General features: G+C 40.4%; 3 protein-coding genes across 4 annotated transcripts; 1 reads left to right on the top strand and 2 right to left on the bottom strand.

Moving 5' to 3' along the window:
• Nucleotides 1-452: 452 nt before the first annotated feature.
• tfb2m (transcription factor B2, mitochondrial) lies at nucleotides 453-6,089 on the bottom strand. 2 transcript variants are annotated; one of them, XM_062387339.1, is made up of 10 exons: nucleotides 5,930-6,089; nucleotides 4,406-4,759; nucleotides 3,921-4,104; nucleotides 3,613-3,704; nucleotides 3,327-3,480; nucleotides 2,806-2,954; nucleotides 2,437-2,526; nucleotides 2,152-2,208; nucleotides 1,696-1,844; nucleotides 453-974 (listed from the first exon to the last, which is right to left on the bottom strand). In XM_062387339.1, exons 2-10 carry the CDS (start codon nucleotides 4,682-4,684, stop codon nucleotides 785-787), a joined length of 1,344 nt encoding a protein of 447 aa, XP_062243323.1. In that variant the 5' UTR covers nucleotides 4,685-4,759; nucleotides 5,930-6,089; the 3' UTR covers nucleotides 453-784. The 2 variants fall into 2 exon arrangements, with proteins under 2 accessions (XP_062243323.1, XP_062243315.1); XM_062387331.1 differs by having other exon boundaries at nucleotides 5,926-6,087.
• A 232-nt stretch (nucleotides 6,090-6,321) lies between these two features.
• On the top strand, nucleotides 6,322-14,667 carry LOC133953425 (saccharopine dehydrogenase-like oxidoreductase). Its single transcript, XM_062387352.1, has 12 exons — nucleotides 6,322-6,629; nucleotides 8,239-8,351; nucleotides 9,290-9,370; nucleotides 11,099-11,228; nucleotides 11,427-11,476; nucleotides 11,628-11,758; nucleotides 12,022-12,139; nucleotides 12,427-12,546; nucleotides 12,673-12,729; nucleotides 12,842-12,953; nucleotides 13,219-13,300; nucleotides 13,582-14,667. The coding sequence occupies exons 1-12, from the start codon at nucleotides 6,431-6,433 to the stop codon at nucleotides 13,670-13,672; spliced, it is 1,284 nt and encodes a 427-aa protein (XP_062243336.1). The 5' UTR covers nucleotides 6,322-6,430; the 3' UTR covers nucleotides 13,673-14,667.
• A 128-nt stretch (nucleotides 14,668-14,795) lies between these two features.
• Nucleotides 14,796-23,667, bottom strand: gcfc2 (GC-rich sequence DNA-binding factor 2). The gene is made up of 18 exons (XM_062387319.1): nucleotides 23,312-23,667; nucleotides 22,624-22,725; nucleotides 21,958-22,176; nucleotides 21,515-21,763; nucleotides 21,243-21,343; nucleotides 20,621-20,748; nucleotides 20,242-20,425; nucleotides 19,706-19,829; nucleotides 18,567-18,618; nucleotides 18,231-18,316; nucleotides 17,859-18,058; nucleotides 17,608-17,752; nucleotides 16,988-17,109; nucleotides 16,648-16,724; nucleotides 16,286-16,352; nucleotides 16,047-16,193; nucleotides 15,803-15,939; nucleotides 14,796-15,369 (listed from the first exon to the last, which is right to left on the bottom strand). Exons 1-18 carry the CDS (start codon nucleotides 23,634-23,636, stop codon nucleotides 15,237-15,239), a joined length of 2,598 nt encoding a protein of 865 aa, XP_062243303.1. The 5' UTR covers nucleotides 23,637-23,667; the 3' UTR covers nucleotides 14,796-15,236.
• Nucleotides 23,668-23,729: the final 62 nt, after the last annotated feature.

The raw sequence follows: 23,729 nt of genomic DNA, 5'->3' as shown, positions 1-23,729 counted from the left end.
TTGTGGGCACACAGGCAAATTCCTGAGAATTAGTGATTTGTAAGGCAATTAATTATTTAATCTTGAATCTTGTAAGTTATTTCAATAATAATTTAAGTGTGCGCTGAAGTTTGTCTTTCGACAGAAACTTTCTAATTAGCTTCCTAAATTATCTTCTTCAATAGTAATAATATATTAATAACTACAAACTTTTTCCCCTGAAACCACTATCTAAATTTTGCCTCTTATGAATGTACCCCTGCTTCTTTAAGTTTCTTTATTTTATAAATGTTCCCATGCATATTCATATAGTTATTTGCATGTTTCTATTCCACATATATTTAGTCAGCTTTACATGTTCTGTCAGCATTATTCACAATTTGTACTGTGTGCAACCAGTCTAGATAAAACCATATTACTCACCAGGTTATGGGCATTGATGGTTAAACAACATATAAAAATAGTCCACAAAATTCTGACTTAATTATTTATAAATTATCTTAAACACACAACTCATACACTGCTTAAAGCAGGGCATTTTAAACATACAGGAGTTTATACGTTCACAACGAAAATACAAAAATATACAAGACATGAATCTATACAGTGAAAAAATTCCTTAACATATGCAATCCTAATTTCATAATGTTTGACTTATTTGTATACATTTCTTTATGTATGCATATCCCACGATTTATTATGCAAACCTTATTCTTTTTACATAAACCATCACTTTATCATACATACACAAAAAGGTGCATACAAACATGCACCTTTTTGTGTCGTAATTCCATAAATGACAATTTTACGCCCAACCCTCTCTCTGTGTGTTCTCCAGGATCTCCTCGTAGAGCCAGCTCTGTGTGAACTCCTTACTCTTGTCCATCAACTGGAACAGCTGGAGATACTCCTCTGGAAATACGTTTCCCGTCAGAATGTCCAACGGCATGCCCACTTCAGATAACAGCCTACTCCCACTATCTGGTGACCAGAGACTAGAAAAACAAGAAACAGGGAGATGTTCAAATCGAGAAGAATTTCTTCAGTATGGATGCGCTTTATAGGTCTAAAGCTGCTTTCAAACATACATTGAACTTCGGATATTCTCCTGAAATTACCCATAGGGACTCTATGTGAGAACGCTAATGTCCAAATCAGAGGCTGCGGACAATCTGTGGAGTTTTTCTGCCGGCCCCCCTGAGTCAAAACTTTAGATAATGTCTAAATGAGCCCATGACAACATACAGCAGGAGATTCTTTGGAGGATTTCCTGTGAGCAAATTGATGCAGATTCTAAAACGCAACAGTCGGAAAACTGAAAAAACACAGAGAAAGATGTCAACTTGAAAAGCAAACAAGATTTGAGTGTTTTGGGTGAAAACGGCCGACGCTGATGTGCTGTTAACAAAAATGGGTTATATCCACTGCGGAATTTATACGTATGCGCCCAGGAGCCACCCCTCCCCTGAATTTTCCAGAAATTGTTGTTGTGAAAGCTTTGAAATCAGAGAATCTCCTGCTGCTTCCTTCACATGTTATAAGTTAAGTCCGGAGAATGTCTACAACTAATTGTCCTGAGTCCATGACTTAAAACAGCCCAAGTCTGGGGCAGTGTGTGGGCTCAAATTCTATGTGCCTGCTACTACAACAACTGTGTGTTAGTGTGTGTGTGTGTGTGTGTGCGTGCGTGCGTGCGTGCGTGCGTATGCTGCTTACTTGAGCCTATCAATGAGCTTGACCTTCCTCTTTGCCAGACACTGTTTGACCATCATCAGCAGAGTTGAAGCATTCGAGGGACTGAGGCCATCAGAGAACAGATCGGCTCGTGGACGCAGACGCACCAGGCAGAGGTGGTCATTGGGAAGCTGAGGGGATTATGACAGTTTTAATTCTGTTTCCTCAGTCACGTTTACAGAGAAAGTATTCTGACCCCTGCCTGCAGAGATCAGGGCACAGATCTAATGATGTTAATAATAAACAATTCTGTTGCATTGAAGGTTACCATGAGAACAGTGGCCTCCAGTTCTTAAATTAAAAGTTTCAAACAAACAGTTTTTTATGTTTTAGCATAAGACTGAAATATAAACAAAAATTCAAAGGGTGGAGAAGGGGTGTGACTTTATTCCACATTTACTGTACATGTGTGGCTGTTGAGTTCGCTCTCTTCCTTACCCTGCCTTTAGGTTTAGATGCACCCTGTTTTGACTTCACAAATGACTCCCATGGCTCCTGCAAAGACAGAGATGAGGTTTGACAAATACACAAATACTTATGTTGCAAACGTGTTAACATTTTTAATGGTTTAATCTCCTTAATTAGCTTTAAGGACGTTTATAATAAAGTACTGTAACATGCTTTCATCTGTTGTCAATACAAACTACTGTTTAAACATCAAACTAATTGGTTTAAATCAATTTACATCATCAATGTCTTTTGCCACCCTCCCTCATACTGTACCTTGTGCAACAGATCAATGTCACAGGACATCTGCCAGAGGACACTGAAGGCTCTGTAGTTAAACATGCTGCCTGGACGTGACACCAGTTTCTGATGGAGACATAATTTCAAAGATTTTACCCAAGCATCAAAGAAACCATTTGATTGTGGATCCATTTAAGCTACAATATAAGAGTCTCCCTCAATATTGACAAGTGATTGTGTTGTAAGCATGATCAGAAATGTAGAGTAGATGGTGATGAGGGCAGGTGGAACAAACGTCCTCCTCATGCAGACAAAATCAGACACAGGGTTACTCTGGTCAGTAATCTGACTGATACTCCATTTCTAAAGGTAGAGGTAAAGAGGTTAACGGCTCAAATTATTTACCAGGTATTCCTTCTCGCTCATGAAGAGGTTGAGCTCTACCCTTCCATATCTGTAGACAGACAGCCTTTCAAACATAGAGTAGGCCATCTTCAGCAGCATGCCACGCTCATTACGCTGAGGCAGGATGCCCACCACCTTCACTGGGATGTCTAGAGAGAGACACAGCAATGCATTAATACAACACACTGTAGAGGGATGGTACACTAAACAATACACAGTGATCATTTACTTGAGTCTGTGACAGCCACATACCAAATGTAATTATTTTTTAAAACATATCTAAATTTCTGAAAACCAATGAGCTGCTATAAAAGTTATCATAAGCAAATTTTTTTTTTTTTTAAAACAATCAGTGGGAATCATAGCAAAGCTCCATGTTACGATAATATATAATGTAGCAACTATTGGTTGATTGCCTGACAGGTAAAACTAAATGAGCAATATTCCTTTGTGTGCATGTATTTGACATTACTTCAGGTCTGCAGCTCTGTTCACATGTGTGCATGTTTTCTTTTCCTCACCATCAGCCCAGCTACTCTCTGATATTCCCAGATCAGTGAAGAGTTTGTCACTGGACATGACAGGGGCCCTCAGGTTTCCATTGCCCATGGGATCTAGTTTAAAGTAGTCACAGTGAACCACCTCCAGCTGACCATCAAGATGACCCTCTAGCTCCTGCAACATGAAATCATATTGTATTCGTTTAACTGCAATGTGATGGAATATGATGAATCAAAGACAGAGCACCTGATATTTACAGTGATTAAGGATAAAAGAGTTTAAATTCATAGAGATGTTTTTTGTTACCTGTAGATCATGTAGGAAGGACTTATCTTCCTCGAGAGCAACGACTCTCTGAGCTCCAGCATTGAGGAGAGTCCGTGTCAACACCCCAGGACCTAAGAAAGACGGACAAGCAAACAGCCTTTAAAATGGGTTGTTTCACTGACAAGAATAATCTATTGTGGGCAAACTGCATAGTTTTTTCTCTATGGCATCCTGTTGAAAATATATTTGTTGAATTGGACAAAAGCTGCACAGTAAATTACCTTGCAGAAAAAATTAACACATTTACTCTTCATCCCCTCTGATGTCAACATTGCACATATACATACCTGGGTTACATTCGAAGATAATACTTTTAGACGCCTCAGGTTCTAGATGCTGTGTTACTACTTTAGCCAGGTCCGGGTCCACAATAAAGTGTCGGATCTTTTTACAGGACATCGCACGACGTACATTCTCTTCTTCCTGCCCGACGTCCAGGAAGTCATACTGGCACAATGGGCGACGTTGGCCCTGGAGAAAAACATGAATGCATATGAGAATTTAATAAGAGCTTTGCCTTTCTTTTATCTGAATATATGTTCTTATATGAATACACATCATATAACTACTGAAAAAAAGTTATTGATCATATTTAAAATTAATTAAAAAGGCTGAATAGATATTTTCCTATAATTTGAAACAAATAAAGTTGAAAAGGAAAAACACATCAGTAAATCCATAGCAGACAGGTTAATTAATTTGCTACTCAAACACCATGACGAGGTGGAGGATTACTGCCTCATGTGAAACAAAGCCCAAAAATAATGCCTACCTGTACAGCCACAGCCGACAGGTTCCTGTGTGCGAGTGCTGCTGAAGGGGACGTCCTCTCTGTGCGGGGCTGCTGTGAAGTCGAGCCAAGTGTGGGCCGACCAGGGCCAGAAGAGAGAGAGTCTAGGCTGTAGGCCCTCCTGTGAAGCACAGGAACACAGAGGCCAGGGGGACCCACTGGGGCCAGACCAGCCTTTCGCATATAGGATCTACTTCTAATGGTGTTGCTGCAAGCAGAGCGCATCACCAGCTCCACCACTCGAAATATCTGGATGGACATGGTGATGGAGCAGTGGTGTTTCACAACAGGAGACAGGCAGAGGGAGATTCAAGTCCCGCTCAATGATGTCACCGCCTGTAGGGGATGGAAAGGGAAAGAGACAAGGAAGATTTAGATTAACAACAGAAACAGACAATATAATGCTATTAAACATGAGCCATGCTCTTTAACTACACCTGTGTTACATGATAGAATTCCCAGACATTTTATCAAAAACTGTTTTAACACCTAGCCAAGTGTTTACATGTCCTATTTAAAAAGGTCCAATGTGTAAGACTTAGGTAACAGGGGATCTATTGACAGACATTTTATATAAAATAATCCTAGTGATGTTTTCACGAGTGTTTCATATAAATTATACAAATTGTTGTTTTATTTACCCTAGAATGGGCCCTTTATATTGAAATTCTTTATATTTACATCACAGGAATACTCTCTATGGAGGCCCACATGTTTATTGTAGTAGCCCAGATTGGACAAACTAAACACCCTTTGAGTTTTTATGAAAATTAAGGTTACCACAAGTTCTCCTTAATGTTTGTAAGGGGAAGGGTGAGGTGAGGGGTGTGCAGCTGCCGCACGCAACTGCACCACTTTATATCACTAACTTCCACACACTGCAACTGTAAAAGGAACAATGGAGGGGCAGCTTTCGCTGAATGGTAGATCGTTCGAAACCCAGTCTTCCCCATCTGCATGTCGAAGTGTCCTTGAGCAAGATGCTGAACCCCGAACTGCCCCTCATAGAACAAAAAGGTGCTGCTAATTGATGCACTGTATGAGTTTGGGTGTGAATGGGTGAATGGCTAACTGTGATGTAAGGCGCTTTGAGTGGCCATCAAGAGTAGAAAAACGATACATTAATACAAACCATTTACAGCTAAAATAATCAACCCTGATTTTCCAAATAATATTATTCCTGCTGTAAACAAACCCGGTGTAACGGTGCCCACAGACTTTACTGTTAGCACGTGTTCGTGTAAACTGCTCCAGGACAACTGTTAGCCTAAACCTGTCGACCTCGCTCACAGGAGCTGTTCACTGTCCTCTGCGAGGTCACAGACTGGTTCTTGGTCACACAGGTACACGCAGCCGACCAGGCTCCATGTTACATAGTCGCGGTGAACAGTTTACGGACGCTGTTACAGTCACTGCTGCTAGCCGAGTAGCTAGCCGTGCCACTGAAAGCTACTGCACGAAATGCTATTAATGTGGTTTTACCGGTTGAAACGCATACACACCTACTTGTAGAATCTCTTGTATATCCCAATAGCCGGCCCGCAGTGATGTGACGTAGGCTCAGGTTGGTCTGTTTGCTGGAAAAGCTCCGTGACATTGAGCCCTGCTCATCCTGACCCCCTGATGCTTGTTTTTGCTGCGCTCGTCTCGTGGAATTGCACTGCGCACTCTTTTGACGTAATTGACAAGCGACATGTGCGACGACCAATCAGAAACTCGAGGAAGTTATCACGCTAAAATGCGAATTTAAAGCTATAAATTACAAATGATCATAGTATTACCTCGTATGACCACACTTGCTTAGGTTCTTAGAAAACCCACATTCAACACAACGCACCTCTTTACGTGTGACCATTAAGGGCGCTAAAAACTACCGCAGGTGTTCACATCTGTTAGCATATTAGCATAGTGTAGCTAGGGAAGTAGAGACAGCAGGGTTGTTAAAACAGCTCACAGGCTGATCGCCCCACCTCAGTCTGTCACTACCGCAGACAGACACCTTTCACCATGGCCCGAGTAGAGACGTCCTCCAGCCGGCCGTACCACCTGGTGATCTTCGGAGCCTCCGGCTTCACGGGGCAGTTTGTTGTGGAGGAGGTGGCCCGGACCGTGTCTGAGGGTCCGAATGGGAATCTCAAGTGGGCCGTGGCCGGCAGGAGCAAGCAGAAGCTGGAAAAAGTTATGGAGCAGGCCGCCGGAGTGCTGAGTATGTACCTCAACAGAACCAGGAGATGTGTGTGTGTGTGTGTGTTGCAGCTGGGACAGTTTTATTATTCCATGAGTCCTAAGATCACTTCAAATCCACTGAGTGACATGTTGCTAATAAACTCATCATATAAGGAAATTGCTTAACTGAAGATGCTCGATCTAAGTTTGACACGTGGATTATGCTAAATGAGGTTGCATCAGAAAGTTAACGATTTTATGATATTATCACAACAGCTGTTCGTAGTAGTTGTTGCATCAGTATTTCAGTTCGCCACAAACGATTACATAAATAAATGCTAATTAATCAATCAAGCCAATCCCTATAATAAATCTTGAAAACTTTATGCTCAAGATTTTATGTCTGCAGTTGCGTAATTAGCCTTATTAGGTGGCAAGAATATGCACTGTAATGTATATATCGTAGAAATGGACACTTCCTGAAACTACCCATCAAATGGTTTATATTTCTTGCTTCATACTGTAAATGCTTAGTCACATTATTAGTACATTGTCAGATGGTCAGCTCTATTTCATTATTCGATGACTCCAAAGATAGAAATTAGAGCCTCAACTAATTTGTTCTTTAACAGATCTGCGGTGCAGTAAAAACATCGATCACAGTTACCCAGTGACAAAGATATACAATTTATAATCACACAAAATATACAAAAACAAAAAACTCTTCACTTTGCTGAGCTGTATCCAACAATGCTTATATAAACCATTTAAATTGTCAATAAATATTTAAAATATGTAGCCATTGTTTTTTTCTTTAATGACTCATCATTTCAGCTTTAACAGAACTAGAAATTGAATTCACCGTAATGCAGTTAATATGTGAAATATGTTACAAATATTGACTTTCTAAATTTAGTATGCCAGTAATTTTCCAGGCTGTTTATTTATATCCAAGCAACATGCTAAAAATGGAAAATTAAGTCCAACACCAGATGAAGACCAGGGAGTGATTCTGCTGTCATGATAGTAATGTGAGTTTCCAGGATTAGATCGTTATTCTGTTGTCCCCTCCTCTTTGATGCTTCTTTTCAGGGAGTGTGCAACAGCTGATGGAACAAACCCGCTCACTGTACAATTCTCTGCCAACACACACACACACACACACACACACACACACACACTTGTGTTTATTCATGTTCTCTCCACGTATTTTCATGCAATATAATACCTGGTAACTCTCCATGGGTTTTTAAAACTGCTCCACCTTACTGCACTTTAACACTTGAAGTTTAACTGCATCAGGGCATGTGTGATCATTTGATTTGCTCGTTAGATAAGGTGGTTCTATTGGCTCATTTTCTTATCCCTATATCCTTCTATAAATTTCCACTGAGCACTTCTATCAGTCCAGTTTCCATTATAACATCCTCTTTTTAGGCCAGCTGTATTTATTATCAAAAACATGAACACTCTTTTCAGGGGAATTTTGGTTTTGGTGATCAAGGCAAATCAGCTGAGGAAATTTATGGAGGGTTAAATGTTTTTGCATCTATTATCTAAAGCAGAGGTGTAATAGAGTCGATGGTAAGATAACTGCATCATGAATGTTTCTTTATATATACTATAGCACCATCCTTGTTTGTGTGCAGGTAAACCCGAGCTGAGGTCAGAGGTAGACATCATCGTGGCAGATGTAGAAGAGCCCGACTCCCTGGCAGCCATGTGCAAACAGGCAGTGATTGTTCTCAACTGTGTGGGGCCTGTAAGTAGACGATTCTACAGAATTTTTTTTGCCTGTTTATTTTTGATAACAACTTTGAAGTTTTCCCTTGGGGCGAACTAACTTTTCCTCATGTTTGCTCAATGCACCATCACACAGTGACATCTTCCCTTTGGCATCAGTGTACCTCAACTTATCTCCAACTTTCTCTCGCTCTGTTTTACTCTTTTGCTTGGACAGTGGACACACACAGTCGCTTTCATTCACACAATGAAGGCCACTGACTTACAGCACACAAGTGTTGCATTGTATCAGAGTCAGAATGGATGGTTGGTTTCCAGCTCCACTGCTTCACGCCCTGTGCATCATTTAGGTTATTGTTTCAAACCGAATTTTTTCACTACACTAGCCACTTCTATTGCACACAGCATCCATGTGCCAGTCGGGTTAATACCAAGGCAGAGGGTTGAAGTCTTTAGGAGACATTTTGTCTCAAACTTCAGTTTGTATTTTATGTCGACAATACAAATCCATATTTTTCTGTGTGAGCATAAAGGGAATAAATCAGGTATTACCAGAGTGAGACACACCACAAACGATTACATAAACCACATATCTTACATAACATATGAAGAACAAACGGAGAGTTTTGATCAGAAAAAATTTACCTTGCACTGCAATTGACTCTGTTGCGCAACTTGAGCCTCCATTATGCAGGGATTCAACTGAATGAATTGTATTCCTTTTTTGTCTTCTGTTTTCCATTTTTAACATGATTAGTATTATTCTTATTACTACTGCTGTACTACAATGTAGAGATGGATATATCTATCACATCCAACACCATAACAATTTGTCCTAAGACCTTATTTATAGATAATGGGGAACTGACCATTGGACAAATTCAGAGAGATTCAAAAGTGTAACAGTGTGAATTAATTACTGTCTGTCTGTCTTTCTCTTTCTTTCTGTCTCTATAGTACAGATTCTATGGTGAGCCGGTGGTCAAAGCCTGTGTGGAGAACGGAGCGCACCACATTGACATCTGTGGAGAGCCTCAGGTATGTATTGCTCTGTATTGTATTGTATTGCCAAAGCATAATTTAAGGAGTAATTTGATAGGAAATCGCCTATCCAAATCGTGGTTGGATAGGCTGTTTGTTATCCAAGACCCTCTCTTTACTAATGTTCCTCTTTTAACAGTCAGTCATCAATGTAAAGAGGAAGATGGTTATCTGTATCTAAACACTCAGAAGTTACAGATTGTGGATTTATCCTCAGTTTAAACTCAAGTCTGTTCACTGACTTTGTCTACAACACTTTGACTCAAACGTTAAGTCAGTTCCCTTGCAAAGAAAATCTTTATAAATTAAGAATGGGTAAACACACATCATTTATTTATGCACCGAATATTCCTGACATAGTTGAGATAAGATATAACTCTTGGTTGAGGAATGTCTGACCATCCTCATACTTTACCTCTGCACAATACCATTGGGGAAATAGTGCCTGTCTAATTCCACACATGCTCCCTTCTCTCTCGTCGCAGTACCCAAGGTCAGGTTATAGATAAAGGGCCAACCAACAGTACTTTGTAGTGTCTACTCTCAGGGACATTCATATCTAACTCAGGTGCCCCAGAGAGAGACACCAGGGGCAAGAAGTAAGGACACAATAGGATTTAGGAATGCATACTTTAGACTAACAATTGCTATTGCTCTGTTAGCATTATTATATTGATGCACCTTCTGGTCTCCTGGATGTGAAAACAGCCTGATCTGTTTGCAGCTCCAGAGAGGGGCAGAAGAGGGGACATGGAAATGCAGATTGCAGCAGTTTTTTGGACTTTAAACCACTGATATATCATCTTAGGGGGAACATTACCTTAAATAATCAGAAAGGTATCAAATATGGGCCCTTTAAACTAGACATCTAAAAATCTGTTTCACCTGCAAAATGTCAAAATCATAGGGCTGTAACTGGTGGGACTGTGAGGCCACAGTAATACTGAATGTCTATAAATAAACTTGATTTAACCTCCACTGTTTAATTCACCCTCAGCTGCCAGCAGTTCTTTATTCCCAACAGGTCACAGCTGAATATATCTAAAAGTATGACGCAACAAACCGTAGGATTCTAGAACTTTGTCTCTCATAAGGAAACTTAATTCTACAAATTAATGAGTGACTGGATACATTAAATTAAATATAATGGTGTTTACCTTCTTTGCTTCAGCTCAGGCTCTTTTTCCTTTGTTGCAGTGTGTTTTATTTGTCTTTTCACTCAGCCTTTGTCAGGGCTGGACTCAGAGGATCAGCCCTCAGATGTCCGAACATTGGGTTTAGCTGCTGTTTGTGTTTGGATTAAATTGGAGACTTACTGACTTCCATGCTGTAGCTTGTTAGACAAAATTATCTCTCACTTGGCTGCAGGACAGCAGTTTATCCCCTTAGAGACCGGTCTGTGTAATGCAGCATGTCTCACAGACACAAAGACACCCCTCTGAAGGTCCAACATGAAGTCTGTTTGTTATATGGCTGTATCTCTTAGGTACTAAGGAGACTTTGAAACTACACAATCTATCCCATGACCTTTTGTGACACAGGTTCAGCATAAAACTTGTGTCAGAAAGCAATACTGACCTTCATATCTCTCGTGAACTCTACTCTTATTTTTGAAGGTGATCTTCACCTTGCCTCATACGATTGTTAATAAAGCATAAAGAATTCAATACTGTTAAAAATAATCTTTATTTAAAAGTTTTAATTCATTTGTTTGTCTGTTTACAGTTTCTAGAGGGCATGCAGTTAAACTACAACAGCCTGGCAGCTGACAAAGGTGTTTACATCGTCGGGAGCTGTGGCTTCGACTCCATACCCGCAGACATGGGAGTCCTCTACACCAGGGACCAGTTCAAGGGTATGCACTTTGTCGCACGCTCATTCCGTATAAACACATGCACACAATAGCATTAACCCCCCCCGCCCACCCTCAGCCCACCCTCAGTATACTGATATGTAGAGTTCCATTCAGTCTCTCTCTCTAAAAATGTGGGTAAAATGTAATGATTCATTGTTATATTAGCCTCTACCTAAATGTGTTTGTGTTTATCCACAGGTACGCTCACTGCAGTGGAGAGCTTTCTGACCGTTGGCTCAGGACCTGATGTATGTAACTACATTTCCCATAAATCCATGTTGTGGAATTCTGTACACAAATTACTCCTTTTTATTATTGCATCACATATTTCTCCTTTTTCATGTGCTCGATATTTTCTCTGTCTGTATGTGTATGTTTTACTTTGGCTTCTTCTTTCAGGGCGGGGTTATCCACGATGGCACATGGCAATCTGCTGTCTACGGTTTTGCAGATGGCCCCAAGCTGCAGGGTCTGAGGAGGAAGTTTAATCACAAACCTCTCCCTAGTATTGGATCTAAGATAAAACGCAGGTAGGTAGATCAATAACTTGAGTAACTTGCTAAGCTGACAAAGGCAGAAACTTGATAGCTGCACACGTGGGAATCTGCAATTATTAAGTGGTTTATCGAAATGCTGGTATTTGTCCATATGTAATGAGTATTATCCACATAACATTGAACTTTTTAAAACAATTTTTAGGTTATTATTCCCAGTTACTTATCTGCACAAACATACTGATGTGATATCTGTGATGAGATTTCAGTTTTTCCTGTGCTTGTGTGTGTATTTGCAGAGGATCCCTGTTCTTCAGTAATGAGATCCAGCAGTACACGGTGCCCTTCATGGGCTCTGACCCCTCTGTGGTGAAGAGAAGTCAGCGCTTCCTGGTCGAGGAAAATCAGGCCACACCAGTCAGTCTCTTCATTTTTTTCCTATGTTTAAATTTTCCACTAATAATTAATATAGAAATTTAATTCTTAATAGGCTGTTCTTGCAAAGAGGTATCATTGCATAACTGAGATTCATAATGATTGTACGTTTTTGGAAGAGGATGGCTTAGCCCTGTGAATCAATCCAACGAGCATATTTATATTTAGAAACTGGAATTAATAACGAACGATGAAACAATCCTGTGTTTAGGAACGTTACCTCAACACTGTTCTTTTCAGATTAAGACAACATGCATTATCTACTCTAGGTTCAGTATGGAGCGTATGCAGGAATCGGAGGCATTGGCAACATAGTCAAGCTGATGTTTGCTGGCTTGATGTTCTGGTTCCTGGTCAAGTTCAGCTTTGGACGCAACCTGCTCATCAAGGTAAACAAACTTAACAACAAACATAATCACATTACAAAGCCTCACATTTCACACCGGAATATTCTACCTTTTTAGAAATCACAAGCTGAGTAATATCTGTCTGTGGTTTGTCCCCAACCTTCTCAGCACCCAGAGTTCTTCTCCTTTGGACTCTTCTCTAAGGCCGGACCAACCAGAAAGCAGGTGAAGTGTTGATACCACAGAAAAGACTTGGATATTATTCAATACACCAATTCTTAGTCTAAATAAGCTTTGGCTAATTAAACGTGTTAATAATAATCCATGTGTGTATTAGATGGAGGCCTCATCCTTCCAGTTTGCGTTCTATGGAGAGGGATACACTGAGGGGGAGGACCCTTCGCAAGGGAAACCTAATGCCAAGATCCGTACCCTGGTTCAGGGACCAGGTAACTGGATATTTAAAGTCCTCATTTAATTCAGGTTTTGTGTGATTGATTCAATTTGGGTTTCAGTCAAACAGTATTTAATGTGTGGCTTTAGCAGGGTAGCTGGTGCATGCAGCAGAATTATATAATATTTAGTTACACCCATCAATAACACAGGAACAAAACATAGACTAAAACATACCTGTCGTTCAATGAGGTCAACTGACCTGTTTAACACCTTCTTGGATATGTCTGTCTAATGTTTCCCGGTCTTCTTATTATACAGAGTGTGGATATGTGGCCACGCCCATTGCCATGGTTCAAGCTGCTCTCACTATCCTCAACGAATCCACAGCTTTGCCCAAGAAGTGAGTTTATCATACCACAAGTCTGCCACATATTATATATCATACCACAAACCTATTTGTAATTGACTGCCTATAAACTCAAATACAACACATCATGACTGCAGGAATAGGGTAATTAATAATCTGTGAATTAGCAGAGTTAAATGTGTGTATCCAGTTTATTTTGATAAAAGAAAAATAGAAGCAGCATGGATGATATTGCTACAGTATATTGATTTCAGATTTGACTGTATTTTATCATGAGCGTGAATTCGCTTAATCTTTTTGTCCTTCGTTTCCAGGGGAGGAGTGTACACTCCAGGAGCTGCGTTTGCAAAAACCACGCTGGTCGACCGCCTCAACAAACACGGCATTCAGTTCTCTGTCATCTAAAATTCGTCACCTCCCTGAGGCCGTACTCCAGGTTTTTCCGAGCACTTACTAACATTGATAATAAAAGCTGGGAAGTGTAAAAGTTCATGAGCTCTCAGATTGAGTTCTAATGCTGCAGTTGATGGTACTTTCAGCATTTAGCCTTTTCGTTTGGTCAGAAACTTGCCCTCCCTTTTCAACCTTCTCTGACACAGTCACCAATAACAAATGCTCCATGTTTTACATGGTCGTGCATCTGCCTGTGATTTACTTAAACATGAGTAAATGGTTAAAACACTCCTGTTCCCTTTAGTGACCCATAATGTTAAACCATAATAGAGCAGGCAGATGGCTTCGTAATATCAACACTACTGATCCCAGATAAGAGATGACTGGAAAAGACGGTTTATATCAGTGCAGCAGATGTAGTAAACTGTATTTGAAAAATATGTAAAGAAAAAACATCTGTGTAAGAAAAGCAAACGTCTACAATCTTTAGTTGTTGTGTTGTTCCTGTTGCACACCGTAGATTTACGTGTACAAGGACATGGCTATTGTTGATCTGATTCAGTGAAGTGACGCTTTCAATAGACAATTAGAAAATCTGCTGTGTGTGCACGTACATGCTCGCCTTGCCTGGCCTAGTCATCCTACTCTCTCGAATGTTTTTTTTGTAGCTGACTGTTGTTGCTGCACTGTGTTTGCTTTTTGAGCCTCGTCAGAAAATGCATCCAGCTGTTTGTGCACAAAATGGCATGAGTGACTTCATGAAACTGAACAGATCCTCTGTTTAGTTTACAGGTGTGTGTTCAAAGTTTGGGTTTATGCTTTTGTTTATTTGTGGGGTTGTGTGTCATGTGGACTGGATAAATTTCAACCACATAGAAAACAGTTAATCTCAGTTCAGACTTGTTTTTCACGTTTTTGATACTTTGAGCATCATGTGCATGTGGCAGTATAGGGGTGCTTTGCTTTGTATGGTCCTCATAAATAAAATCATCTGATAATAGAAACAAGTCTTGATTCTTTCTAACAGCTTTATGGGAAAGTTATTAATGCACTTACATGCATCCAGGCTTTACTATTTTATATATGTGGCTTATGGAAGCAAACAGGTGTGAAAACAAGACAAATATCAACGTGTGTCCTTGTCAGGTTTTAATGGTTTGTCACTGTTTGGTTGTGTAGGGATGACATGTCAAAGACAAAAATCAAAAGGATTCATGAAGAGCCAGAGGAGCAGAGTTTGGGATAAATTTTACTGTTAGTGGTTTAGTTTAAATTGTGTTCATAACTGAGTAATTACCATAAAACTGAATCTTTCCTTCAACTTGCATACTGGATTTTATGCACCAATGAAGGACTTTGCATAATTGAGATTTTTTTTATTTTAGATTCTAAATAAAACCAGATATATTAATGACAAAATGCAAATATTTATTCATAAAAATACAGTTCTCATGTACAAAACATAGAAAAACAAATCATGACTAAAAAAAAATTGTTTTTAATCATAATTTCTTAAAGTTTCCTTGGTTAATCACTTGTTGCCATATATTTATGTTCAACCACATTTAACAACGCATCATTCCGTGTCTTGGTTCAGCAGCTGATGAGAGTAGATGACATCTTCATAGTGGTACTTCTCTGCTATAGCCAAGATGGAGTCATTGCACCTGATTCTGCTCAGAAGCTGCAGAACTTCAACCACAGCAGACCTGAAGCAAACAAATATCTGGGTTAGAGAATTACAGTTATGATCTTGCTATAAACGTATGAATCCAATGTGTGATCGTCCATCAAGTTGACAACTAAAACAAAGTTCTGCCATGTTTCACAAGTTGTGATGCTGCACATATTACACGATTGGGGAATTGGAGAGCAGGCTTTTTTTAATAGTGGTTATGTTTGTAGCCACAAACATACAGCCGCTTCAAAAAATTAAATTTTTGATTTGTTTAACCAATTAAATAATAGTACACAGAATATATAGTTTGTCAAACTGAAAACACTACAGCATTTTCCTACAGTAAATTTTGAGAAGGCAGAAGAACTTGAAAGAAGAGTTTTTTTTCTCATTGAAAGGCCTAAGCTGCCTTAAGTTGACTGCATTTCTAAAAGTTGTCTCTTATGGAAACATGTTTTTATTACCTCGTGTTTGCATCTTTAGGAGACTGTTGTTTGCAGATGGTATGAACTTTTTGAACCAGATGGTTCTCAAAATTCTGGAGCTGAGGCAAACAAACACTCACACCTTTGAACCAAGAGATGGGAAGACTATCTCCAATCTAATAAGATGAGAAGGGAGAGAGAGAGAGTAGTGTAGGTTAAGAGGGGGAAATAGATACTAGTGCATAGATACACATTCCACATTAACAATATAAATTCAAAATACCTTTTTGCATGCAAGGTCAGTATTGCTGGGTTGAGTGTGACTGCACAGAGCGATCATCAGGTATCTGCTCAGCAGTTTATCCAACATCAGTTCCTTCAGTAAAGTCTCAGGAAGCAGCAAAGCCCATTTCCCCATGTTACCTAGTAGCTAATGGAAATACAAAACAACTAAGCTTTAGCGCCCCCACATGGTACAACAGAGACAATTTAAGATACCTAATTTGTTAGAGAAAGCAGTACTTTTATTGCCATCCAGAACTGTTGTTCCCTGAAGCGACTCTGAGGAGACAACTTGTCCTCTGAGAACCTGGATAATAAACAAACAGCATAAATAAATCAAAACATAATTTGACACCATTTTGATTGACCTGTACTTTGAAAAAAGACATCAACGTGAGTCCCTGATCTGACAATTCTATCTAACGATTCAGCAGAGACATGTGACATTGATGGATAATTGGTCAAGACAAGAAGAGACGTCATCGTGAAATCATATTGTTGCAGTGCGCTTAATAAGAAGGACACTGAGGTGAAGTCCAACCTGCTTTTTCACTGCAAGTCATTTAAGTAAAGGTGCTGAAATAAATAAAAAACTAACTTACTTTTTTGGGTATATAGGAATGAAGATATCTTCATCAACACAGCTCCTCAGTCTCCTCCCCACAGCCTCTATGAATGTCTGCACAGGACAAAAACACACAATGTTAATACAAAAACGTTCATATACTGTGTATATGACGTGAAATCAATTGTTTATATTTTTTTAGTTTGAAGTTTTTCCCATATCACTTAATTGTTAGATATTAAACATTCATTTTCACTGTAAATTTTTAAAAAGTCCTTAAAAAAAAAAAAACCCGCTAAAATAGCAGGAAAAGAATGAAGCAGAATGATTTCTGTGCTGATTAATATAGAAACCTATTGCGTTAGTGTTTAATGTACCTTGACTGGTTTGCTCTGCACTCCTTCAAAGATGGAGTAGTCCTCCCTCAGGCTGTGACACACATCAGTGAGACAGGCTGACTGTTGACGGGACATGGGATCCCACACCAGCTCTACAAAGGCTAAGCATCCGAGCAGAACAAAGACAGACAGAGAATGAGGCTTCTGTAGTTTCTCACATCTGTCGTGTAATACAAGCCAAAGAGGTGGATGGAATGTTTAACGGTGGGTGAATAGCCAACATGACCAATCACTCAGATCTGAGCACTAGCCTGCCCAACAAGCACCATGGGCCTAGAGCATACAAAGCAAGAAGTAGAGAAGGGAGATGGGAAATATTTTGTCAATGAAGTCCAAGTCTCTCTGTTCTCAAGGAAAGCATGCACAGTAAACCAAAATTAGATGGAATTCATGGATATACTGAGGGTATTGTAAAAACACAAAATAAAATGTAAAAGTAGTTACTAGAACATTTTCATTTTTCAATTATAAAAAATATAGTTCTCAGGCACTTTTGCATCTTTTACTTAATTGATATTTTACCTAATAGTGGTGGAAAGGAGTGTAGAACATTGGGAAAAGTCAGAGATCATATCTGAGTGTGTGAGTGTGTGTGTTACCAGTCATTTTGGGTAGGACCGTCTTTTCTATGACATTAGACAACGTCTCTCTGTCTGTGTGTTCAAGCTCCTCATGGCCATGTCCATGACAAAATGTCTCCACTGCTGGGAACCATGGGAGGTTTTCAAAGTCCCCACTGGCATCCTGAGGCACACAGTCAACCATAACATTAGGCACAAAACATGTCACATGTTGTGTAATGCCAGGTGTGTATGCATTCACTAAACCTCTGTGTTTGTGTGCAAAAAACCTTCAGTGGGTTCCACGACAGCATCTGATGCCTAATGATCGGGTTCAGCAACTTTGGCAGACACAGGGAGATGTAGGCACTGTGGTAAGAGTCAGAGTAAGATCCTCTCCATTCTTCAAAGCGAGACAGAATCTTTTTAACATCGCAGAAGTCATCCTGAACGTCTGAAAACAACGCCTGGGACCTCAAGATGATATCAGCTGGAGAGGAAGAAGAGTGAGTGAGATAGTTATTCACCCTGGACTTGATACATTTAGATTTTCATCAGTTTTTTATGGTAGAACACCTAACAGTGTTAAAGCTACATTACAATAAAGTGATTAAGCTTACAGTTGAACAGATGAGATTTGAGTCACACTTATTCGTACTTACCCTTTTCCTTCTGTAGCTGCTCTTCCTCTTCTGCTGAAGGTTGGGAGTCCTCAGGGATATCAAAGTCTTCCTCAGTGATTGTGCCACTGCGACACAAAAGACAAATATTGTGGATTTATGTAAGAGTAGAGCAGAGGAGCTATTCAACTACACTTGAATATATCCTTTTTTGTAATATTGGTGTAATGGATTTTAATAAATTAATTATGTAGCCATTTCAAATTTTCTGTTTCAGAATTTTTGAAGATTGAGGGTACAATATATTTAGTATAGCGTCTGATAAATTATAAACCAAAGATGGAAAATGGGTCTTGACAGTTATTTTATTATACTCACCCTTGATTTTCTGATCCATTGGCTGAACTTCCACCCTGTTCCTCCGTGCTATCTGAAAAATGAGGTGAGAAATCCAGTTAATTCCAACATTCCTTCTTGGATTCCTTTTTACTTTCCATATCTACAGCAGAAAGTTTCTGCCTTGAATGTTCCTCCTGGGAAACAATACCAAGAAATTACTAAACCAATTTCACTTGTTTGCTATCTTGTTGTTGCACTGACACAATTAATCATTTACAGATTTGACCCACACTTTCACATGTGGATCAAAAAAGTCTCACAGGACTTCAACTAGTGTTGTCACGATACCAAAATTATGACTTCGATACTATACCTGCCAAAATATCACGATACCCGATACTTTCGATACGATACCACAAATACGATACTATACCACAAACATGATACGATACTGGTTTATCAGATAGTATAAATGAAACATCTGTAAGGTTCCCTTTTTTACCAGCTTGTTCATGCCCAGCTTTTTGGACACTTAACAAATGGCATTCATATTAACGTGACGTTCCCTCACGTTACATATGAACACTGTACAGGCAGCCGCTGTAGAGGGGCTGAAGAGCCGCTTGTTGCGGCCCCTGGCTCCGGAGAAAGAATGACTTTTTTTACTGCTCCGCCATTAAAGAGATGCGGACGTCAAAGCATTAGTCGCGCCGCACATTCACCCCTCCCGTTCAAGCGCCCCACTTGTTATGTCTCCGTCCGGTCGTGCCAGATAATTTCCAGATTTCACTCCGCGCATCTTTCTTTTGAATAAGCCCAGGACGGTCGGCAAGAGCCATGTCTCCCCTGAGATCACTCGCTGTGAGTGAGGGCCGCCTGCCTGTGTGAGAGCTGGCAGCCCCGCCCCTCGCAGTCTGCAAGCAGAGTGACTGGGAGCGGAGCAGCGAATGCGCTCTGATTGCTGCTATTTCAATGAAGTACTGGTACTAAAAATATGCCTAACCGTATCGTTTTTAACGTAAGGGTACCGCGGTACCTTTCTAGTACCGGTACACCGTGCAACACTAACTTCAACTTAGCTTTCATGAAAAAAAAAAGACTCTTACTGACTTATATTGAGAATAGCAAAAAACACACAAGCACAAGAGGAATGTTTACAGTTGAATCATAAAACTCACAGCTGAGCTGCTGCAGACGCTCGGCCTGCTCCTTGACCTTCTGTCTTCTCTGAGCACACAGCTCATCCATCTGGTCAGACAGCAAAGTGTGAAGCTCCAGCTCCAAAGAGTTGATCTCCACAACCTACAGTCAACACAGTTTTCTCAGTCAGAAAATTACCACCATTCATCATCTTAAAGGGGGGCAATAGTTTTTCCTACAGGCTTCTGGTGTATGACAACATCTCTTGATTGATGGAGAATATAACATTTATGAACAGACATTATTCTCCTTTGGTTTTGCATCATTCAAGATTCGACAGCTGACTTGGACCACAGTCAACTGCTGGGAAGGCTCTGGCTTGCACAATCAGCCTGACAATCAACAGCCAGGCTCCACAACCAGTTCTCACTGACACACAGTTGATGATAAACTATTATCCCCTTTGAATATAAAAATGCATTTTGTTTTTAATTCTATCAACTTAAATATGTTTATTGACATATCGATAGAGTAGAGACAGTATTGTTTATTTGGAGACTCATTAGTTATTGACCTTTTCCTGAAGACACTCCAACAGGTTGTGGACATAGAGGGTCATGCTCCTGTAGAACTTCAGCTGCCTCTCCGAGGAACTCTCATTCAGCGCCTCCACTGAGGTTGTAGCACTTTCAACATCCCCCTCCATCCTCCGCAACTCCGCTTGCCGTGCTCTGTGCACCTCCTTCAGGGAGTCCAGTCTCAAAAGAAGAAAAAGAGAGGAACGTGAGGAAAACCTGTGTCGTGTATTTTTGATTACAACAAAAGTACTGCTAGGCACTGAGTACTAATACATACATACAGTAGAAAAGAAAACATATGAGCATGAAAAATTGATCTGAAGCAAAATGTTATGGTGTGATATAAAGGAAGATATAGATAGAAAAAATGATTACTTTCCAGTGATCCTCCTCTTGACCATTGCAACACTGATAGAAGGAAGGGTCTTTGACATTCTCATCTTTTGTCTTCGTCTGTTTCGCCTGCTGATGCTGCAGCTGCTGGACTCACTGCCAGATGGGCTCTGAGAGGAAGAAGACAAGAGGATAAAGAACATCAAACCTGCTGAGTAGAGAGGAGAAGCGACTCTGTAGTCTTCAGAAAAGAAACTATTCTGCTGTAAGCCCAGCTGCACACCAGTGTTAATTTTGGCAGCTATTTTTGATTTAGTGTTAGTCTTAGTCTTTTGACGAAAATGCATTTTAGTTTTAGTCACCTTTTAGGCATTTTTATCCTTCTTAGTTTTAGTCTAGTTTTAGTCGACTAAAACAAATTACATTTTAGTCTAGTTTTAGTCACATTTAATAGCCAAATTAAACTCCTTTTCTATAAAAACATATAGCTGCAGCCTAATAGCTTAAAATATATATTTAGTTTTAAATGTGAAAACAAAAAGTGAGAGCAGGTCAGACTGGAGGCGAACACAGAAACTGCAGCTCAGCAGAAACCAACTGCAGCTTCTGCTCTGATCAAGAAGCTGAGGCGCAGGAAGGAAGGTTTTCATAGAGCTTTTTGTACCTGTTGTCCTGGATGTCTCTTGACTCCTTTCCCAATTTGTGTTTCCTCCCAAAGTTCCTGCTCTTCACCATCACTCCATGACAGACTGCCATCACTCCCTCCTAGATTACACAAAAAATAAACAAGATATGCAATATACCAACGGGCATTTTTTTATAACTACTATAGTTTGACATCTCATACATTTATGCATCACAACACACATTTTATTTCATCATCCCTTCCTCTCTCCCCTCTTCACCCCATCTGCCCTTTCTCTCCGCCTCACATACCAATCTTCTCGGCAATCCTCTCTCTGATGCTCTTCAGTCGTGGGGCAAACTCGATTCTTCTCTGATGATCATCTGGTTCATCATCATCATCAATGACTCTTTCCTCATCATCGTCCCGGCTGTAGTGATCTGGGGTGCTACCTGCGGAGCTCTGGCCATCTCTGCCCAGAGAAATGTACTCTTTCTTGGATCGAACGGCCTGACGCTGCCTCTTGGCTGCCAGGATCGCTTCAGCGTTGGGTATACGTACTAAATGAAGAAAATAACAAATGAAAATGCAGGAATGCGCGTTCCAATTTATGCACAGGAAATGTCAGCGAAACTGTGAAGGACAAACTTCCAACCAACCCTCCGTGAGTTTAAAACCCCAAAATGCACACTCTGTCTGTGAATGCTTTACTCTCTGACATACACACACAGTATAGTCCCAGAAAAACACACACCTTTTCTAGCAGGAGAGCCGCTGGAGTCCGAGGCTGAGCTAGCTGAGGGAGACCTGGCACCACCTTCATCACTGTCACTGTCATCTTTCTTGCTGTCACTGTCATCATCATTATCATCATCTTCACTGTCATCACTATGGGACAGACCACGTGGTGAAGACTGATTGTCAGAATCTTGCCGGGGAGAAACAGATGGTGGGACACTGACACCAGGTGGGGCTGGGAGAGAGAAGAGGGAAACATTTGTATATATGAAGATGCTGTCCAACATAACTGCATAATTATCTTGACAATTGCAGAGATAAGTTGAAATATTTGCTTTACTTGGTTTTAATAACATTAATAACTGAGAGAAGTTAATCTGAGTCTGGAATTGGCAGCTTCCTTTTTGAAAGATATATTCCTCTGTAAGAGACCACATCCGATAATGTGCTCACTGCTAATACATTGGGAGGAGTTCTGATATTCAAGAATTTCTTTACTTTCATACAAACCATAACATTGTACCTTTCATTAGTGTAGTTTTTTTATTTGCAGGGCTGCTATAAGAGTGTTTTGGTTGTATGTAATAAATATGCTAGCAACATATTGACTATATTGTATAGGTTATTGTCAGTGTTTAAGGGTCATGAGCATTTTTGGACATGATCCATTCATGCATCCTACCTTTGCTGTGGGTGGTCTTGGCAAGTGAAGCTTCCTTCTTCCTGGATTGGAACAGCACAGCTTTATCAGAGGTCTTCTTCAGTCTAAATGCTGGTTCTTCAGCTGAGACAATGAGAAGAAAAAACCAGAGATCAATGAGCACAAACATGCTGTACAGTGTTGTATGTCTGTATGTTAGTTAGCAGGATTACGCAAAAATTACTGGATTGATTAACACCAAACTTGCACGCAGCTTTATCATTCCTTGTCAGTTCACAATTTTTTAGTAACACGTTCTAGTTTTACAAAAACAATAGTATATGTATAGTAGCCTTATTATATGGCTACAACGCTAGAAACCAAACAGTCCTACGTTGCAATAATACTCAACTCTACTAATACTTTGAGGTAAATACAACTTTATCTATTTAACAAGGGGCCCTTTCCTAAGATAGAGCCACTAACTAATACAGGACCCCTCTGCGCAGATGGTGAACTAACTTCGGGTATTTAGGGCCTCCTGGTTGTCTGGGTTGAGTTGACACTTTCCTAAATGTGTGCACAAGAGCATTAAAATCATCCAATAACAACACCTCTGATCAAATATACCATGTCGGTATGACTTAGTTGTTTTGTCAATTAGTCAACTAATTTCATGATACTTTGCCTCCGACGATGGTTTAACGTTGACCAGCTCCATCTTAGTTACCTTCTCTGTCGTCAGAGAAGCTGAGGACAGTGTTTGTTTTCTTTTTTCCTGCATCGTCCTCCCTCTCTTCTTTCCCCTCTGTCACTTCCAGCGGCTCTGCCTCCTCTCCGCCGCTGCTGTCAGGCGAATCCCTCCTCGGAGGCGTCGACTCCGGCTTGGTGCTGCAGGAGATCCCGCGGCCCGGGGCAACTTTGAGCACCTTATTGAGCCCCGCCGGAGGAATCTCAGTGTCGCCTCCATCCCCGCTGGCCTCCCGCTGGTCCTCTCCGTCGCTGGAGCTGTGTTTCCTCTGGCGAAAGTTCCTCCTGGGCTTTTTGTTGAACATCCCGCTGACCACTCGTCTTTCAAGGCACCGGGTTCAAAACGGGAGGTAAACGCGCTTTGCGGCAGGTCGCGATTTGCTTGAAAAAGTCGTGAA

Source organism: Platichthys flesus, chromosome 1 (assembly GCF_949316205.1).
Source record: "Platichthys flesus chromosome 1, fPlaFle2.1, whole genome shotgun sequence".
Classification (NCBI taxonomy): Eukaryota; Metazoa; Chordata; class Actinopteri; order Pleuronectiformes; family Pleuronectidae; genus Platichthys; species Platichthys flesus.
This window is presented reverse-complemented; position numbering and strand designations above follow the sequence as displayed.

Excerpts from the sequence above, each read along its gene's own strand:
- tfb2m (XM_062387339.1), bottom strand. The coding sequence starts at position 4,684 with ATGTCCATCCAGATATTTCGAGTGGTGGAGCTGGTGATGCGCTCTGCT. Across the intron at positions 2,209-2,436 it reads ACATTGATCTGTTGCACAAG|GAGCCATGGGAGTCATTTGT; the intron begins GTACAGTATGAG and ends CTGTCTTTGCAG. Across the intron at positions 975-1,695 it reads AAGCTCATTGATAGGCTCAA|TCTCTGGTCACCAGATAGTG; the intron begins GTAAGCAGCATA and ends TTGTTTTTCTAG.
- LOC133953425 (XM_062387352.1), top strand. The coding sequence starts at position 6,431 with ATGGCCCGAGTAGAGACGTCCTCCAGCCGGCCGTACCACCTGGTGATC. Across the intron at positions 11,477-11,627 it reads CCGTTGGCTCAGGACCTGAT|GGCGGGGTTATCCACGATGG; the intron begins GTATGTAACTAC and ends TTCTTCTTTCAG. Across the intron at positions 13,301-13,581 it reads TCCACAGCTTTGCCCAAGAA|GGGAGGAGTGTACACTCCAG; the intron begins GTGAGTTTATCA and ends CTTCGTTTCCAG.
- gcfc2 (XM_062387319.1), bottom strand. The coding sequence starts at position 23,636 with ATGTTCAACAAAAAGCCCAGGAGGAACTTTCGCCAGAGGAAACACAGC. Across the intron at positions 20,749-21,242 it reads AGAGACATCCAGGACAACAG|AGCCCATCTGGCAGTGAGTC; the intron begins GTACAAAAAGCT and ends TCTTCCTCTCAG. Across the intron at positions 19,830-20,241 it reads TGGAGTGTCTTCAGGAAAAG|GTTGTGGAGATCAACTCTTT; the intron begins GTCAATAACTAA and ends TGTTGACTGTAG.